Raw genomic sequence first — 20,621 nt, 5'->3', positions numbered from 1 at the left:
CACATCAAATAAAGAGAATTTTTAAGCTTGCTCACTTTTGGGGTATAGGCAATAGTGTTTTGAGTACAGCTGCTAATGTTGGATTTCATCTATCTGTCCTCCTAGGGTCTCAATATCCCTAGTAATCTCATAATCCATTGCATGTAATTGTGGCATGTTAAAGGAAAGAACAGTAGAAATGTCATCAATAGTTTCCTATTCTAGCAAGTCATCTTCCAGTCATTATTATATATAGTACCTGAGTCAAAATCTTCTCTAAATTCAAGGGTTAGGCTGGAGATCCTGGATATGTTTCCCTGCCCTGAGAAAAAAAGCTGTAACTTAGAATTTTTGACTTGGGCTTAAGGATGGTTTAGTTACTTATATTTTTTTCTATTATTTCTTAATTTTTGTTTTTTTCTCCATAAATGAACTAACTCATAAATATTTCTTGCTTTTTTGTCATATTCACATGTATTCTTGTTGATTACTTCTATTTGCAAGCAGTTTATTAGTCATTTTTCAACCATAGTCATGTGCCAAATTTATCTCACTTTGTAATTAATTTCCACTATGTATTTGTCTTTTCCTGGAATATAACAGATACCAAAACTCCATTTTTTCAAAGTCCTTTACAACAGAATTGAAACATACCTTAAAACAATGTTTTTTATTCAGATTGGTTCTTAATATAGAACTGGCTGGAATGGATCTTGATATTGTAGAAAATCTGGCCCAAACCTACAAAGACCCACCTACTTCTCATAAAATTACTCTTTATTCTAGAACTCAATATATCTTTGAAGGTTAGTATACATTTATATGTAATGTATACTTTTTTTGTTTTTCCCTGAGACGGCCTTATTATGTGATTACCCCACTGCCTCAGCCTGCTGATTTATGGGATTAGAGGAACGGTTCTTGGTTTCTGTTCTGTTTATTTTCACTGTGTTCAAAAGCAAAAGTAAAGGCAATCTTTAGAGTATCCTTACAATTTTCAAAAACTTAAAAATGGTACAAATAGCATAGGAGAGAAGTTTGTGGTGTCTTTGTAGGGATTTCATGAAACCATTGACAGAGCATCAGTCTCAGAATACCCATTCCTCTCTTCCAGGAATTAGTGTGAAGATTATATTTAGAGTTTGCGGTAGGTGCCATTTTTTATGTTGAGCAATGTCACAATTGATTATTTAGAGTTCCTGAATTTGTGGGATTTCAGTAAATTCAGTAAATTATTCATTACTTAAATTTGAAATGGTTTTAATAGATAGCACACTTGTATATTTTAGAAAGTAAATATTGCTTCTAAGATTGTGAAGTTTCTAGGTATATGTTTTTTTTTAATCCCATTTTTTTCTGGAAAAGTGTTCTCATCTTCTGCTATATTAAATTTGTATGTTGAGCATGTCTCATCAGAAAATCTGAAATCCTGTTAGAATATTTAAAAGCCTTATGGATGATAGAAGTATAGATGGTAAAGTCTAAAGACACCCCAAATATTAAAAAGTACTAAAAACTTCCATGTTACACACTAACATGTTGGAGAATTATTCATTACTGTTCATTGGAAGTAATTTAAGTTTTATAGATATAATTGAATAACATCTGAGTCTTTTTATAATAGTATTCAGTGGGGCCTTATGTTTATCGAGGTACATTTAAAATGGTTTTGAATGAACAATAGAAACCACTGACATACATTTAATGCTCATCTTGACATTTGAAATAGCCTAAATAGTTTATTATTACAGTTTTTTTAAAAAGGAAATAAAATGGCAAGTGATGAGGGGGCTCAAAATTCTCTCTATGCAGGTAAGTTCTAAACTCAGAAGTAAGAAAAACTGAACACATATTTGGTAGTGTTTACTATGGAATGAGTTAGATTAAAACTTGGCTTTGATTTTTATAATACCTTCATTAATCGCTCAGTGTTTCATTTTTATCTATCTAATTTGAAATGTGAAATTTAGGACTGGGAGCATTATAGTACAGTATACATGTATAGCTCTAGGCCAAGTTGTTACATGCCCGTGGTTGGTGTATTTTGTTTGTGCTCTAACAAATAAAGCTTGCCTGAAGATCAGAAACTGTATCTAGCCTCTAGTTAACCATAGAAGTCTGAAGGTCTGTATAGACAGGAGACAGGAAGTGATATAACTGGGCAGAGAGAGGAAGGAATAAGGAAGGGTGGAGACAGGATTCCCCCCCTTTGACTCAGGTGTTGATGAGGTAACAGGTGGCTGTAGCTTATTCCTTTGTCTCTCTGGTCTTTCAGCATTTACCTCAATATCTGTCTCTGGGTTTTTACTATTAAGACCAATTTATGCTACATCTGGCATCCAACTTGTGGGGTACCAATTCACAAAAATGCCATTTGTCTGTGGCTCTGCAGATACCAACCCAGGCCATAGCTACATGCAACTAGAGTCACTACCCCACCAACTAGGTTTTCTTCTCTTCATATGAATTATCATCATCATTGGCAGATTTGATGAGATAGTTGGGAATTCTTAAATGGAGCAATTAGTTAAAAGATAAAGTTTTTCCACACTTTAGAAAATGGGAAATGTTGCTAGAGGGCTTCTCTCCAGCTTCCACCAAGCCCCGCAGTCCCACAATCCACGTATAAAATAATCACTCAGATGCTTATAATACTTATAAACTGTATGGCCATGGCAGGCTTCTTGTTAACTGTTCTTTTATCTTAAATTAACCCATTTTTATAAATCTGTACCTTGCCATGTGGCTGGTGGCTTACCGGCGTCTTTACATGCTGCTTGTCCTGGCAGTGGCTGTAGTGTCTCTCCCTCCTTCTTCCTGTTTCCCCAATTCTCCTCTTTCCTTGTCCTGCCTATACTTCCTGTCTGGTCACTGGCCATCAGTGTTTTATTTATATAGAATGATATCCACAGCACTTCCCCTTTTCTTCTTTTTTTAAAAAGAAAGGTTTTAACTTTAACATGGTAAAATTACATATAACAAAACAATTATCGAGCAAGAATTACAGTTACAATATTAAAGATGTCCTATCTATCTTATATTTGTGAGTTTAAGGTTTTATATCTAACTTATCTTTTATCATAACTGAGGAAATTACAGCTATCTAGTCTTTAACCACATCAAAGACCTGAGAAGGAACATAATGGTACCTGAGAAATGGTAGATGGATGCAAGCAACTTTCAGGAATCTTGCAAGAGTAGACCAAGACAGCTGGCAGCCTGGACAGTCACCTAATGTTTCTCAGCATTGTTGGTTCATTCAAATTGGCTACAGGCCTAGAGTATCTGACAGACCATTTTCAGAAGCAGGAATTCTGAAAGACCATCTTACCCTGTCTTGGTAGAGTACAGTGGTCGCTTTCCTTGTGTCCCACTTGTCCAGGAAGGACAGCATTGCATTCATACTGTCAGTCATCAAGGCAAGTGCACTTCTTTGTCCAGTAGGTCATTTTGTGCCAAGAAGACAAACTTCCAAATGGAAGTTTCTTAGAAGCCCAACATTCTCTCGGGAACAAATTGGTGCAGCCAGAAGCAATTGTGTCTCACGTCAACAAAATTTTAAGTTATTTAAATGCCATATTCTCTAGGTCTATGAAGTGTTTGAAGATTACCTATCTATTTGAAATATATCTATGTATACCTAGAAGACTTAACTAACATGGCTACAAATATGATTATCATAGATGACTAATTATTAATCTATTTTTAATTATCCATTACAATTTTAAATGAGTTACATAAACATAATACCTCAAACAAGAATAGAAATATATATATATATATATATATATATATATATATATATATATATATATACAGTATAACAAAATTAACTTCAAGTTTGTATTAATAAACTAAAATTTATACCAATGTAAAACATTTTAAACATAAACTAAAATCTATACCAATGTAAAACATTTTAAACAAGTTGTTCTTTAAAAGTAGGTTCATTAATCTACCCTTTTATCTTATCATCTCTATATCCTCCTATATATCTATATCATATCACCTTTTCTTTTTTAGAAAGAGATCTCATTTATAATCAACCTGTTTTAAATAAAAATATTGTTTTTTTTGTCCCACACCAGAGGGCTCTTCTGATTTGGGACACGAGAATCTCTTAACCATTTTGTTTAAAGCAATATGTCTGGGTTTAGAGGGGGAGTGAGCCAATTCCACCTCTAAAGCCAGTTTGGTATATTTGGGAATTTGGGCGTAGCATCTCTTACTACTTCCTGCTGGAGGGGGGCGCTGTATCTTATGGGGACACAAAGAAAATTTTAGGGCTATCGGGTAGTCCTTGAGGCTGTATTGTGGGAGCCAGTTGCCTTGAAACCGTTTTGGATGTTGGATCATCTGGGCCATGGTGTCATCGGAGATCTTTCAGGGGGTCTTGGCTGGTGAAACCTGATGTATCTTAATCTGGAACAAATCCACAGCCTCTGGCTTTCTGTGGAAACAAAAGCAGAACCTCTTTTCCAAAGCAACATATCCTTAAATCCAAATTTTGAAGTCAAGGTATCTTTAAAATATACATTTTGGCATAACTCAACAGCTTTTGCAATCAAATGTTTTTCTTCAGTTACGAATACCAAAGGGAACATAATCCAGATTCTTTGTGTGGTAGCCATCTTTACTTGGCTTATTTTTTATATTACCTTGAGCCTATTGCTTTAAACTGCACCATTCTAAGACTGAAACGGCGCTGTGACTGCTGACTCCACCCATTACAGCTTACCAACATGGCATTTTCCGCCAGTTCTGTGAGTCATCAAGTCTCAGAAATAGTGGGTCTAAGCTTTTATCAAAGAAGCGTGTAGCCCAGAAACCTTTTTTTTTTCACTTATAAACTGTATGGCCATGGCAGGCTTCTTGCTAACTGTTCTTTTATCTTAAATCAACCCATTTTTATAAATCTATACCTTGCCACGTGGCTGGTGGCTTACCGGTGTCTTTACATGCTGCTTATCCTGGCGGTAGCTGCCCTCCTTCTTCCTGTTTCCCCAATTCTCCTCTTTCCTTGTCCTGCCTATACTTCCTGTCTGGTCACTGGCCATCAGTGTTTTATTTATATAGAATGATATCCACAGCAGGGAAACACTATTACAATGGAGGGAGTTAGGTCTCTGCATGGTAATATGTTGGACAGTTTGAAATGGAGCAATTAAATATGAGGATAATGAATTTAGATGGGATTTACCTAATGTTAATTACAAATATTATGTCTGATCATTTTTGTTTTATCACTAAAAGGGTTGTTTAATGTGAGTGCCAAGACACACGTCTTAGAAAAACTTATTAAAACAGATCATAGAGATACTCAGACCTGGACAGAGGAATTTAAAGGAGAACCAATCTCAGCATTGCATTATAATGTTACAAAGAACACCCTAGGTTTTTCAAATAGCCAACTATAATTTATCTAGTAACCTTACAGAAACTGCCAAATGACAGATAACCCCAAGGCTGTGTAAGAGCTAAATAGACTTGAAGCCCACCTTGCAACAATTAGGAACAGGTAAGGCCCTATCTCTGGACTGGACAGACAAGGTCTCTAGCCCCCAGGCCCCAGGGCACATTCCATGCTCCTCCCCCAGCCATTGGAGCCCCAGGGACCAGGCAGCTGCCTCTTCCCACACCCATCGCCTGTGACACCAGTGAACACCAGACCCATAGGCCCACACTGCACCATTTCTGAACTGGGAAGACCAGTTCTCTAATCCCCAGGCCCCAGGGGGCACATTCTGTGCCTATCACCCTACCCTTAGTCAGTGTAGCCCTAGAAACTGGGCAGCAGATTCTTCCCCTACCCCACTCACCAAACCAATCATCCCCTGTGGCACTGGTGACCACAGGAACCATAAGCCCACCCTGCACTGATTGAGAATATCTGCTCCCTAAGACAGAGCCAATTAGTGCTGATTAGACTAAGAACTGCTCCCTGAGACACAGCCAATTGGGCCAAGAGCCCCAATTAGAGCAAGAGCTCCTATTGGACCAAGAGTATCAATTGTTCCAAGAGAGACTTCTTCAGACACAGACACCACTTGCAAATGATATAATACTATACATAAGTGACCCCCAAAATTCTACTAGAGAACTCCTATATCTGATAAACCCCTTCAGTAATGTGGCAGGATATAAGATTAACACACACACAAAAAAAATCAGTAGCCCTCCTATATACAAAAGTTAAAAGGACTGAAATAGAAATCAGAGAAACATCACACTTTACAATAGACACAAACAATATGAAATACCTTGGGCTAACTAAGCAATTGAAAGACCTGTATGACAGTAACATTAAGTCTCTGAAGAAAGAAATCAATGAAGCTATCAGAAAATTCAAAGATCTCCATGCTCATGGATGGGTAGGATTAATATAGTAAAAATGGAAATCTTACCAAAAAGCAATCTATAGATTCAGTGCAATCCCCATCAAAATCCCAACACAATTCATCACAGACCTGGAAAGAACAATACTCAACTTCATTTAGAAAAAAAAACAATCCCGTGCAATAAAGCCACCTCTGGAGGTATCATCATCCCTGACCTCAAGATATATTCTAGAAGTATAGTAATAAAAATAGCTTGGTACTGGCATAAAAACTGGCATGTGGACCAACAGAATCAAATTGAAGACACTGACATTAACTCACACACCTATGAACATCTGATTTTTGGCAAAGAAGCCAAAATTGTACAATGGAAAAAAGAAAGCATCTTCAACAAATGGTACTGGCACAACTGGATGTAAACATGGAGAAGACTGAAAATAGATCCATATATATTGCCATGCACAAAACTCATGTGCAAGTGGAACAAATATCTCAACATAAATCTAGTTACACTGAACTTTATAGAAGAGAAAGTAGGAAGTAGTTTTGAATGTGTTGGCACAGGAGACTACTTCTTAAATATAACATCAGTAGCATAGACACTGAGAGCAACAATTAATAAATGGGACCTCCAGAAACTGAGAAGCTTGTGTAAGGCAAAGAACACAGAAAATAAGACAAAACAGCAGCCTATAGAATGGGAAAAGGTCTTTACCAACCTACATGTGACAGAGGACAGATCTCCAAATTATATAAGTAACTCAAGAAACTAAACATCAAAATACTGAACAATCTAATTAAAAAATAGGCTACAGATCTGAACAGAGAATTCTCGACAGAAGAATCTCAAATGGCCAAAAGACAGTTAAGGAAATGTTCAACATCCTTAGTCATCACAGAAATGCAAATCAAAACAACTCTGAGATACCATCTTACACCTGTCAGAATGGCTAAGATCTAAAACACTGAAGACAGCTTATGTTGGAGAGAATGTGGAGCAAAAGGAACACTCCTCCATTGTTGGTGGAAATGCAAACTTGTACAGCAACTTTGGAAATGTGTATGGAGATTTCTCAGAACATTGGGAATCAATCTTCTTCAAGACATAGTTATACCACTCTTGGGAATATACCCAAGGAATGCTCAATCTTACCACAAGGACACATGCTCAACTATGTCCATAGAAGCATTATTCATAGTAGCCAGAACCTGGAAACAATCTAGATGCCCCTCAACCAAAGAATGGGTAAAGAAAATATGGCACATATACACAATAGCATACTACTCAGCAGTAAAAAACAATGATATTATGAAATTTGCAGGCAAATGGATACAACTAGAAAATATCTTGAGTGAGGTAACCCAGACTCAGAAGGAAACATATGGTATGTACTCACTCATAAGTGAATACTAGATGTAAAGCAAAGAATAATTTGACTAAAACCCACAGATCCAGAGAACCTAGCTAACAAGGAGGACCCTAAGTGGGATACATAAATAGCCCAGTGAAGGATAAAGAGATGAGATTTACATAAGCAAATTGGGAGTGAGTGGGATAATGGAGGGTAAAGAATGGGGGATGAGAACATAAGGAAATGGGAGGTTCAAGCTGGAACAGGGACAGCATGGGAGAGCAAGAAAAGAGATACCATGATAAATGAAGACATCATGGGAATAGGAAGAAACAGGGTGCTAGGGGAGTTCCCAGGAATCCACAAGGATGGCCCCACCTTAGACTACTGGCAATATCTGAGAGGGTGCCTGAACTTGTCTACTCCAATAACTAGATTTTTGAATACCCTAACTGTCATCATAGTGCCTTCATCCAGTTACTGATGATAGCAGATGCAAAGATCTGTGGCCAGATGCCAGGCCAAGCTCCAGGAGTCCAATTGCAGAGAGAGGGGAGATTCTATAAGCGAAGGTCACTGAGATCATGATGGAAAAACATACAGAGATGACCAGCCACACTAGTGGAAACTCATGAACTGGACCAATAGCTGTGTAGCCCCTATGGGACTGGACTAGGCCCTCTGAATAGGTGAGATAGTAGTTTAGCTTGTACTGTTTTGGGGACCTCCAGACAGTGGGATCTGGATCCACCCCTGGTGCATGGGTGGGGTTTTTTGGAGCCCAGTGCCTAAGGTGGGACACTTTGTGCAGCCTTGATGCAGGGGGAGGGGCTTGGACTTGCCTCAACTCAATGTACCAGGCTCTGCTGACTTTCCATGGGAGACCTTGACTTTGAGGAGGTGGGAATGGGGGGTGTGTTTGGTGGAACACTGCGGGGCAGAAATAGGGAGTATGGGGGAATCTGTGGTTGGTATATAAAATGAATTAAAAAAATGAATTAAAAAAGAGCAGTCCATTCCCTGGTAGAGGACTGCATTAATAAAATACTGTTTGACATTACCCATATGTGCAATGTTAACTGCTGAAATCAGTAAACTGACAACCAATGTCCTGTGTCTCAACTTTCTGAGATGATTTAACTATGCTGAACAGGATTGAACATATCTACAAAGGAGAACCCCATAGTTGGAAATTCATTGTTCATTGGCTCAAGTTACCCCCCTCCCCATGGCAAGTTGTACAGCCACCAATCTAGCCTGCTATTCACATGACATAAATTAATACATGATGGGAAATATCAAAATGACCTACCCTACCACAGTCAGGTCCTATTTCATAATGGTAAATCCAGCAGCTGATTGCCTATGCTATTTCCCTCTGCAGTGTACACAAGAAATTATTCCCCCTATTCTGGTCTGAAGTAGAAGCCATGCTGTTGGGGGCTGCAGGAATATATTACAAGAACTCAGCTACCTGGAGTGATGAAGGAATTCCTTGAGAGGAAGCCAAATTCCAAGGAATTGTTGGTGTTACTTGGCTTGTTATATATCAACTGTCTTCTGTTATGAAAATCATGTGTACCTTCATAGTTTTCCCAATTGAGCTTTCCCTAAGAAGGGCTAACAGTGTGGACTGATCACTCTCTGGGACATACACATTCCAGGTATTTGGAGAACAGCCTCAGGAAAGTTTTCCTCTGAAATCAGATATCTCCCTTCGCCACTTTCAAGGATTAATAGTAATTAGAGTCCACATGGAAGTCTCCTGATTTAAGGTATATTTCACAAAGAGACACCACCTATGTTTAGACAGTTTGTCTTAGACCCTCCTTTCTTACAGCCTTACTAAGTTTATAGACCTCCAACTCCTTACCTAACCATTTCTAGGAATATTTAGATGACCTTCTTCACTGACAGCTATGCTCAGCCTGAACCCCAGTCAAACCCCCCTGTAATTATCATCATTGGCATCACCTGGCCAGGTCCATCCCCAGATGGAGGAAAGCACCTTATCATAGATGCCTCTGTACTCTCCAAGAACAGACTTAAGCATCCAGGCTACCTGTTTGAGAAGGCCTGGCAGATGTGCCAATTAAGCTTAACTTTCACTTTTCCCAAATCTTACCTCTAGTTCTAGATCTCCCTGTAACTATCACCAGAGGCATCTAGCTGTACACAGGTTGCCTAGCGACCAAGCACACTTTCCCCCACACTCCAGAAAAAACGGCAGATAGCTTGGACATATAGGAGCCACGGGAAAAAAGAAGGTAGTTTTCTTTTCTCCTGTTGACCTATCAACTTAAAGAGTTTTAACATTTTCTACCAATCATGTTTAAGACTATAGTGGAGCACATAAGATCCGTCTTCTTAGATATTACCTGTATTTAGCCTTTAGTTAATTCATTTCCCCATTAGTCACTTCCCTTTTGGGTTGCAAATGATAATTAAGTATTACTGCCACTCTACATGATTCTTATCACCCCTCCATTTGACCTTGGTAGCTGGTTTTGCACTGCCAAGGGATTTCTGCTTGTAAGTGTATATATACTGGGACTTTCAGGGCACAGAATGGAGAAAAGAAAAGAGAATGGAAGAACTAGATGGGTAAGAACTTGAGAGGAACAAACTGAGATGGGGAAGAACTAGATTGAAGGGCTAGAAGAGAGTACTAGAGGAACAAGATAGAAGATGAGGAAGAGCCAGATGAGGAAGTGCTAGCTGGGTAAGAATAAGATGAAAAGGACCTAGATGAGGCATAATTAAGATGAGAGAATTAAGATAGAACTTAGAGGGAACAGTATATATAGAGAGAAATTAGGCAAGAAAGGAGCTAGGCACAAGAACGGAACTGAAGCTGTGTATATTTTCATTGTCAACAAAGTTCTCTTAATATGAGTAAAAAAAAGATAACATAAGTGTTGGTTGAAACCAGTCCAAGTCCATTCAGATTATATTAGGGTAAGTTCCATAATTTGAGATTACTTTTAGTTTGTGGAATTTTTTTGAAGGCATGATATCTCTACAAATCCCTGGCTGTCCTGGAATTCACAATGAGGACCAAACTGACCTCAAACTCAGAGAGAGTGGAATACTACTATCTTCTGAACGCTGGAATGTTTAAGCACAACTGAGATTTGTTTTTAAAATGACCTATCATTGAATCAGAGAATTAAATCTTAAATAAGATATAAAATGGAATCAACTAATGTTTTGATGAACCATATTATTTCTTGAAATTTTATAATTTAAACTAGAAAATCATTCCATATGTTCTCAATAACTGAGTTAATTTCTCTGCTTTTTTGATTTCATCAATTTGAAAATGTCTGTTCTATGTTTGTGTGTATATCCTTTTGCCATGATGTATATGTGGCAGTGAGACCACAACTTATATGTGCCTGTTATCTACTTACCCCATGCAAGTTCTAGGCATGAAAGTCAGGGAATTATTTGGTTGTCAGTGACTTCAATGGCACTTGTTTGGGTTTTAACAGTATTTATGTATGTGCTGGTATATGAATGTGCATATGCCATACAAGTATAGAAATTAGAGAAAAATTTGTAGGAGTGATATTGGTTTCCTAGAGATTGAACTCAGGGCATCAGAATTAGCAGCAACCATCTTTACTCCCCAAAACTATTCTCTAACATTCATTTGTTGTTCTGAGAAAGTGTTATGAACAAATGTTTGGTCCTCAGAATTAACTAACTCATTCCACATGCAATAAAAAGAAAAACAAAGACGGTAGCAGTATATCGTTTTCATTTGCAAATGGGATTTATTATTCAATTTCTCCTGTTTTCCATTATATTTCAATGAAAATGTGTTTACAACCCAAAAAGACAATATTTTACTAATTTAATATTTCAACTAATCTTATTTGAGCATCAATGACACAGTTCTGGTTAGAAATGTCTGTGTTGTGCAATGCTGTGACTTCATCAGGATGACCATATGAAAATGGACAAAAGTAGACAACATAAAGTTGTCTTCTATTTTAAATACTTGTGTCATCGCCCATATTACACACATACACATGCATACACACACACACTAGAAAACATTATAAAGTAAATCTCACTGTTATTATATTATGTGGTATCACTGGTAATTCGTAAGATGAAATGCCAAATGGATAACAGATGAGGATATGAAAATGGATGCAACTTCTAATAATGTGTATATATATCCATAGTACATCAAATTATATTGTGAAATATACAGTTGCTTACTGATAACTTAAATTATTACATCTGTTTCAGATTGATGAAAATGTTTCTTTGGATACATACATGAAGTATTTAATGTTTTATATCCTCTATTAAGTATATTAATATTAACATAGTTAAAATGTTTTAACAAAACAATAATCATTGGGAGCACATCATTTACCCTTAGACTTGTACTTAGGAGAATGACACAAGGATCATGAATTCTAATGTATTTATGACTAATTACTGACATTCAAACCAGGCTGGATAACATACATTTCAAGGGAATTTGTGAAAAAAATATGAAAAATAAAACCAGGAACAAAAATCCACCACCCTTTCACAGACACCCTTAATATGGTGATATTTTATTTTACTGAAATGTGATTTTATTTGTATGTTAATAAATAAAGTTGCCTGGGGGTCAGAGCTAATAGCAAGCCATCGCAGAAGCTGGGCGGTGGGGGTGCATGCCTTTAATCTCACCACTTGGGAAGCAGAGCTAGGGGGATCTCTGTGTGTTCAAGGATACAGCCAGCATGGAGACACTGCCTTTAATCTCAATGCCAACCTTAGAAGACCTGGATGTCTGTATAGACAGGCAGTGATAAGGAGGTCATGTGGTTGGGTTTACAACCAATGAGAAGACAGAACAGAAAGTCAATAAAAGTACAGACACACAGGAAGTGGGCCTCTTTGATGAGGGGAAAGACAGCAGCAGCAGTGAAGGGTAAAAAGGGTTTTTAGCTCTTAGCTATTGCTCTGACCTCTTGAGCTTTTAACTCTGCAATTGGCTCTGTGTTTCTTATTTAATAAGACTGTTCATCTGCACTCTTACTCAAAAATTATGATCACATACTGCATGAGAGTTGAACAAAAGTGGACCATTTAGATGATAGCCATCCCATTCTATACATTGGGGCAGATAAATAATTCTCACTAAATGAAAGCACAAAAGAAGATGATCGAAAGCCACAGAAAGAATATAAGTACCACAAAATAAACTTCACAAATTGGATTTGCCACATATATCCCACACTTCCTTCTCTACATCAAATGTTGCAAAATAGAAGCCACAATGTGGTTTTCACATCATTCTTTAGTGAACTTGGTTAATAATTTACTTACTTCAAGGCTACAATGAAAAAGACGACACAAATTTTCCCCTTGAAACTGAAAACAACTGTGATGTTTAAAGTCTTAATAAAATTCTATACATGAATACAATTTTTTGTATGAGTTCCATCTTATTTCATAATATGAAGATGATTTAAAAAAGGTTTAAATATTGACAGGGATAGAGACATGGCCAAGCCTTTAATATAAGTTCATTCCCTGGAACAAGGTCTGGTTTTTGATGATTTCCAGTAATTCCTGCTACAAGAAACTCCAAGTGTTGAACCTTCTTGGAAACCAGAATGCACATACACATACCCACACAAAGACATACAGACATTGAATAATTAAAATGAAAACAAATCTTTAAACTAATTTAAATCATGAATTTTTTATGTAATTCCTGTAACAAGGGTGTTCAGGTAAATAAAAAGTAACAGAGATTTTCTCCACCATGATTTGCTTCATGTAACAGAAAGCCAGTATGTAGGCTTGAAGTCAGAGAAATCAATCATTTTCAGTCTGTGATATCATTTGGGAAGATTTAGGAAATGCTGCCCTGCTGGATGAAATATGTCACTGGGGGTTGGCCTGAGAATTTACATCTACACACCATTTCCCATTTATAATTTCTGCTTATGCTGCATTTAAAGGATGTGAATTCTTAGCCTCCTGCTTTAGCTGCCATGTCTGACACTTGTTTCTATGCCACTTTCACAGGGTTCATATATTGCTCTAGAACCAAATGCCAACTTAAACCCTTTCTTAATTTCACTTAGACATGATGTTTTAGCAAGAGAAAAGTCAATAACACCCATCTATGAACTTTTACACCTGGATTCATTATCACATGTGATTGAAGAAAAGTATGAAATCTAAGAGGGTTACTTTATCATTAAATTCATAAGGCTTTTGTCCATAAAAGTTTCCAGGTGTAAACAAATTAAAGTACATCATAATTTTTGACCAGATTATTGACATGTGTCAACTTTTTTTCTCCAGAATACATAACCTTTGTAGACAAATTTCCAAAGGTTTTATTAATGAAAACAAACCCAGAGCCAGGTATTGGGATGAATGCTATAAGATCATAGAAACAGAACAAGCGCCATCCAACCTCAACTTGCCAACTTCTCAGCTAATCTTGTTTCCTCAAACTGGAAGCCTCTGAGTTCTTACCTGATTGGATCTCAGATGAACTGCTACTCAAAAGCCTAAAAGTTTAAATAGACTCTAGTTCCTGATCTGCATGCCTTATATACTTTTCTGCTTCCTGAAATCGAAGGCATGTGTCTTTCCCAAGCAAGACATGAGAGCTCAAGTGCTGGGAATAAAGTTGTATGCCACTACTGTCTGGCCTCCATGTCTAATGTAGTGGCTGTTCTGTTCTCTGACCCACATACATTTTATTAATGTACACAGATAAAATATCACCACATTCCCCCTTTTTTTCTAATATAAAAAATTTGTAACTAATATGACAAACTATACAATAAGTACAATACGGATATACAATATATACACCATCAAGAATTACATTAACAATCTGTAGTCTATTAAAATTTGACAATTTCAAACAAAAAGGTCCATTATATACATTAATGATGTCCACTCCATTAACATTTGATAAATTTGAACAAAAATTTCATTACTTATCCTATTTCAAATATGAACTTCCTTTTTAAAAGTACATTCATTAACCTACCCTTTTATCTTATCATATCCATATTCTCTTTTTTCTTTTCTGACTAGATTAAAAAATGTACCTTTTATCTTATCATTTTTATATCTTACTTTTTTCAGAGAAGATCAACAATCTACCCTTTTCTATATCCTCTTTTGTCTTTTCCTTTTTTAAAAAACAAGAACCCTTTACCTAATCTCCTATGTTTAACTTCTTTTACCATTAACAGGTTAATAACTTGTAACTAACCATCATAAACAATATCTATAACTCTTTAAACTACAAAAAAAACACCCACCCCACCTCTTTGGCATGTGGGTGTTCTGTTCTTAAAATTACTTCCTGCTGTCTAGAGATGAAAATATCTTTATGGATTTCTGAAAAGAAAAATTTCGGATTAATTGCCAAGTCCTGTATCTTTTGCTCAGTCTCTGCATAATGGGAAAGTGCAGGGCTTATCTCAAATACTTGTACCAGTAGTTTGTGAACCTGGATCATCTCAGCTAGCCATCTCAAAATTGTCTTCAGCAGTTTATAGTCCAAAACAGATCTTTCAATGGTGTTAATCAGCTTAATAGCTTCATTATAATTCATGTAGAATCACCATTGTGGGATCCTGTCTTCCTTTGGAGGATTTCAAAGTTGCTGTTAGGCATGGTCATGGTTCCCTGCAGATTTTTTTGCCTCCTCTGTGGTTTAGAGCAATCACAGTCTGATAAATGTGTGTCTCTTGGAAAAATGAATTTTCTTCCATAGAAGAGAATATCCTCAAGGCAATTTCTCCCTATGACTAGCTTCATCAAATTTCTCCAAAATGAACTTTGCCAATGCTTTCTTATAACACAATGATCCTGGCAATTATTCTCTGAACAAGCAGCAGTAAACACTTTGTCTCCAGTAGCAGTGTCACCATCACCACCAACATGATGAGAGGCAGCTAGAACTTAGAGCAGCAACCACCACCTCCATGGTCCTGCAAGCACCATTTGTAGCCTGGCCCAGCAGCAGCTTCTCTCAGGAAGCCTCCTGAGCTGGCCTCAAATTTGGTATCTTCCTGCTTCCACCTCCTTCAGCAAATTCCACCAGTATGCACCACCACAACCAGCTGAATGCAGCTCAGGCATGAGCTGGGGACTGCAAGGCCACAGGCAAGTAGCTTTTATGTGAATTCATACCCAATTAGTTGGTCACCAGATGTAGACAAATTTCTAAAGGTCTTATTAGTAAAAACAAACATAGAGCCAGGTATGGAGTGAACACTGAAAGATCAGAGACACAGAACAAGACACATCCAGTCTCAAACCTTATGTTGCCTAAAGATCATACCAATTCATATATATTCAGATCCTTTTTGGTATGAGATTTCCTGATACTCAAAGTCTACTGTTATATTTAAAGGCTCTAAAAGACCAATCACACCCTAGAAATTTTACAGTTATAAGGTTACTCTGTGTTGTGACTAGACTTTACCACAGTGATTATATTCATAGTATTTCTTTCCAGTATGTGTTCCTTACCACATTGTTTACATTCACAGAGTTTTTCTCCAGTATGTTTTCTTTATGCATTTGAAGACTTCTGTGACATGGAAAGGCTTTACCACATTGATTACATTCATAGGTTTTCTCTCCAGTATGTACTTTTTCATGACTTTGAAGATGGCTGTATTGTACACAGGTTTTCCACAGATTATATTCATAGGATTTCTCTCCAGTATGTATTCTTTTATGCATTTGAAGATGACTGTGATAGGAAAAGGTTTGATAACAATGAATACACTCATGGTGTTTCTTTCCAGTATGCATTATTTTATGCACATAAAGATTACTTTGACAGGCAAAGGCTTTATCACAGATGACATTCATAGGGTCTCTCTAGAGTATGCATTCTTTTATGCACATGAAGATTCCTGTGATGCATTACCACAATGATTAGTCATAGGGGTTCTCTCAAGTATGTGTTCTTTTATGCCTTTGAAGATGTCTATGATACACAAATGCTTTACCACACTAATTACATTCATAAGGATTCTCCCAGTATGTGTACTTTCATTCCTCTGAAGATCATTGTGACATACAAAGGCTTCACCACATTGATTACATTCATAGGGTTTCTGTCAGTATGTGTTCTTGTATGCCTTTGAAGATCATTGTGACATGCAAAGGCTTTTTTAAATTACATTTATAGGGATTCTCTCTAGCATGTGTTCTTTTATGTACTTTATGATAACTATGATCAGCAAAGGCTTTACCACATTCATTATATTCATAGGGATTCTCTCCAGTATGTGTTCTTTTATGTACTTTAAGATAACTGTGATCAGCAAAGGCTTTACTACATTCATTACATTCATACAGTTTCTCTCCAGTATGTGGTCTTTTATATACTAGAAGATTACTGTGTTTAGGAAAGGCTTTACCACATTGATTACAATGATAGATTTTTCTCTCCAGTATGTATTCTTTTATGTACTTGAAGACTACTGAGATAAGAAAAGGCTTTAACACATTCATTACATTCATAGGGTTTTTTTTCCAGTATGTGTTCTTTTATGACTTTGAAAATGACTGTGTTGTACAAAGGCTTTACCACACATTATATTCATAGAATTTCTCTCCAGTATGTGTTCTTTCATGCCTTTGAAGATTACTGTGTTGTGTAAAGGCTTTACCACACTGATTACATTCATAGGGTTTCTCTCCAGTATGTGTTCTTTTATGCCTTTGAAGACCAGTTTGACATGCAAAGGCTTTACCACATTGATTACATTCATAAGGTTTCTCTCCAGTATGTATTCTTTTATGCACTTGAAGAGCATTGTGATGAGTAAAGGCTTTACCACACTGATTACATTCATAGGGTTTCTCCCCAGTATGTGTTCTTTTATGCCTTTGAAGACTACTTTGACATGCAAAGGCTTTATCACATTGATTACATTCATAGGGTTTCTCTCCAGTATGTATTCTTTCATGTACTTGAAGACTATTGAGATAAGGAAATGCTTTACCACACTGATTACATTCATAGGGTTTCTCTCCAGTGTGCTTTCTTTTATGTAACTGAAGAGCACTGTGGTAAACAAAGGTTTTACCACATTCATTACATTCATAGGGTTTCTTTCCAGTATGCCTTCTTTTATGTAACTGAAGAGCATTGTGGTAAACAAAGGTTTTACCACATTCATTACATTTATAGGATTTCTCTCCAGTATGTGTTTGTTCACGGCTTTGAAGATGACTGTGATGTGCAAAAGCTTTACCACACAGAATACACTCATAGGGTTTCTCTCCAGTATGTGTTCTTTTGTGCATTTCAAGATCATTATAACTTGCAAAGGCTTTACCACATTGATTACATTCATAGGGTTTCTCTCCAGTATGTGTTCTTTTATGTACTTGAAGATGACTGTGATAAGTAAAGGCTTTGCCACATTGATTACATTCATAGGATTTCTCTCCAATATGTGTTCTTTTATGAATTTGAAGATTACTGTGATGAGCATAGGCTTTACCATATGGATTACATTCATAGGGTTTCTCTCCAGTATGTGATCTTTTATGCCTTTGAAGTTGACAATTGTATGCAAAGTCTTGACCACATTGAATATATACAGAAGGTTGCTCTACAGTTTGGCTTCTTTCATGCCTACAAGGATAATTGGCACATGTAAAATATTTACATCTGTAAGAATTAATTTTACAATTTGTTCCAACTGTAAAAAGGAATCAGATCTTAAGGTTTTTATCACTATGTTTACACTCACATGATATTTACATAGTCCTAGATCTCAGGAAGTTTCTATAGCATCAGTCTTTTGGTGTATTAACAATGAAGCTAGAAAAAACAATTTCTTGTATACTTGAATGAATTTTAACAATTATATTCAATGTGGGGACTGCTACTTATCTTCTAACTGCTCTGAGAGAGAGGTATGTTATGTGTTTCCGTATCCCTATGCTCATATGGATTGTATCTAGAGTGACATATGATATAAATAGTAAAGAAAGAATAACAAATAAAAGATTTTCACATTGAATTCAGTTTGACTTTCTGTCCTCAAGACTTGTGGTATAGGGATTAAGGTTTCTCCATGACAATTTCCATTGACTCTTAACTCTAACTGCCACTCTAACTAAACAGCACAGTCACAACAAGTATAAGAGCAATAACAGCTTTAGTATGGACTCTTTGCTTACTTGAATGTTTTGGAGGTATCCTTATCACCTCTTCACTGAGTATAATTGTAATATAAGTAGGATGAAATAAATGGATCGGCAGTTCTATAGCATCTCTCTTATGGTGCTATAATTCAAATGTTCACATCTCTTGAGGCATTGTTTCCTTGTCTTTCCTCTTAAAGAATGCCTTCCAAATGCAATTCACCTCCCTAAAATTGAGGTTTATGGTTTTGTGGGAATTTAATGATCATCAATGCACTTCAAGTGGTTCTTAGTTACACTGATGCTTTTGTTTAAAACTTCCAGGACACATTACAATTTCTTGAGAGGCACATTTATATCATATTGCACATAAAAATTACCTTTCATGTCTTCTAGAACTTTCACAATGTTCTTCAATATCATGGTACTCCCAACTGTATCCTAAAATAGAGTACCAGAAAGGGTATAACATATTGTTGAAAACTGTGCAAAATTTAAGTCACTATCTTCAGTGAACATTAGAACCATGATACAGTTATTCACCTTATTCTTCTTTTTTAATTAAGTTAGAGAACAGCATCAATAACCAAGGAACAGTTGTCCCTTTATTTGAAAACATAAAGGAATATTTCATCTTACCTATAATATTGAGGTTCCTGTAGGTCTCCAGCATTACATCTTTGTAGAGATTCTTCTGGGAAGGATCCAGCAAAGACCACTCTTCACAAGTAAAGCCAACATGCACATCATCATAGGTCACTGCATTCTAAAATATTCCATACATGTGCAAAAAAGAAAGTATGACACTGACAACATTGTAAATATATACCTCTTTGACGGTATATTTATATAATTTTGGTACTCCCCACACTTACTTCATGACATAGACATGATAATGTAATCACAATGTCACTTTAGAAGAAAACTGATTAGGAGGGTCACCTCTGTCATTTCTGTACCCTTTGAATGGGCTATCATCATGCAAGAGAAATGCATACTAACAACCATTGTAAAACAAGGAAACAAATCAACAGTACAGAAAACACATGAGAGAAATTGTATGAACAATTACTAGCTAAAAGAGAAAAATAAGATGGACAAGCTGGGTGTACTGGCTCACACCTTTAACCTCAGCACTCAGTATGCAAAGGCAGGTGTCTCTGAGTTGAAGGCTAGTCTTGCAATCTTGTCCAGGAGAACATATTAAGACCCTGCCTCCCATGTTAAAAATCAAACAAAGAAAAGAGATAGAAAGAACTCAGAGGTTTTTTTGAAGTTCCTACAAAGAGTTATGTATTCACACCAGGTCTGTATTCTTCTTCCAGAAACCTGAAGTGGTACAATTCAAACTGTACCATCAATAAGATTTTACTAAAATGTACTGCATATTGTAATAGTTACAAATGGACAGATGAAAACATTAGCTATGTGAATGTTGATCATCAATAATTAACACAGGGTAGAAGAGATGACAAAGTAATAAAGAGCTTTTGCTGGTCTTGCACATAGGTGGGCTCAATTGCCAGTACTTCCATGGGGGTCAGAACTATCCATTATTCTAAGTTCAGGGTTTCTGGGACCATCTTTTAATTACTGTGAGGACCAGGTACCCATGTGGTGCATATCTGTGCATATCAAAAATTATTCATATTCATTTAAAATTTTTAAATACAAAACAGGCAGGAAGCAGGTCATGCACCTGCAATCCAATAACTCATAAGGCTCAGGTAGTATTAATGTCATGAATACATGCCATCCTGAGAAAGAGAATGACACCTTC

General features: G+C 36.6%; 1 protein-coding gene across 1 annotated transcript; it reads right to left on the bottom strand.

Annotated features, from left to right (window-relative positions):
* Positions 1-17,221: 17,221 nt before the first annotated feature.
* On the bottom strand, positions 17,222-19,603 carry LOC143269314 (uncharacterized). Its single transcript, XM_076554403.1, has 3 exons — positions 19,481-19,603; positions 19,222-19,282; positions 17,222-18,326 (listed from the first exon to the last, which is right to left on the bottom strand). The coding sequence occupies exons 1-3, from the start codon at positions 19,512-19,514 to the stop codon at positions 17,267-17,269; spliced, it is 1,155 nt and encodes a 384-aa protein (XP_076410518.1). The 5' UTR covers positions 19,515-19,603; the 3' UTR covers positions 17,222-17,266.
* Positions 19,604-20,621: the final 1,018 nt, after the last annotated feature.

This window comes from Peromyscus maniculatus, chromosome 18, assembly GCF_049852395.1.
Source record: "Peromyscus maniculatus bairdii isolate BWxNUB_F1_BW_parent chromosome 18, HU_Pman_BW_mat_3.1, whole genome shotgun sequence".
Taxonomy (NCBI): domain Eukaryota; kingdom Metazoa; phylum Chordata; class Mammalia; order Rodentia; family Cricetidae; genus Peromyscus; species Peromyscus maniculatus.
Note: the sequence above shows the minus strand (reverse complement) of the source record. Positions and strands in the feature narration are given on the sequence as shown.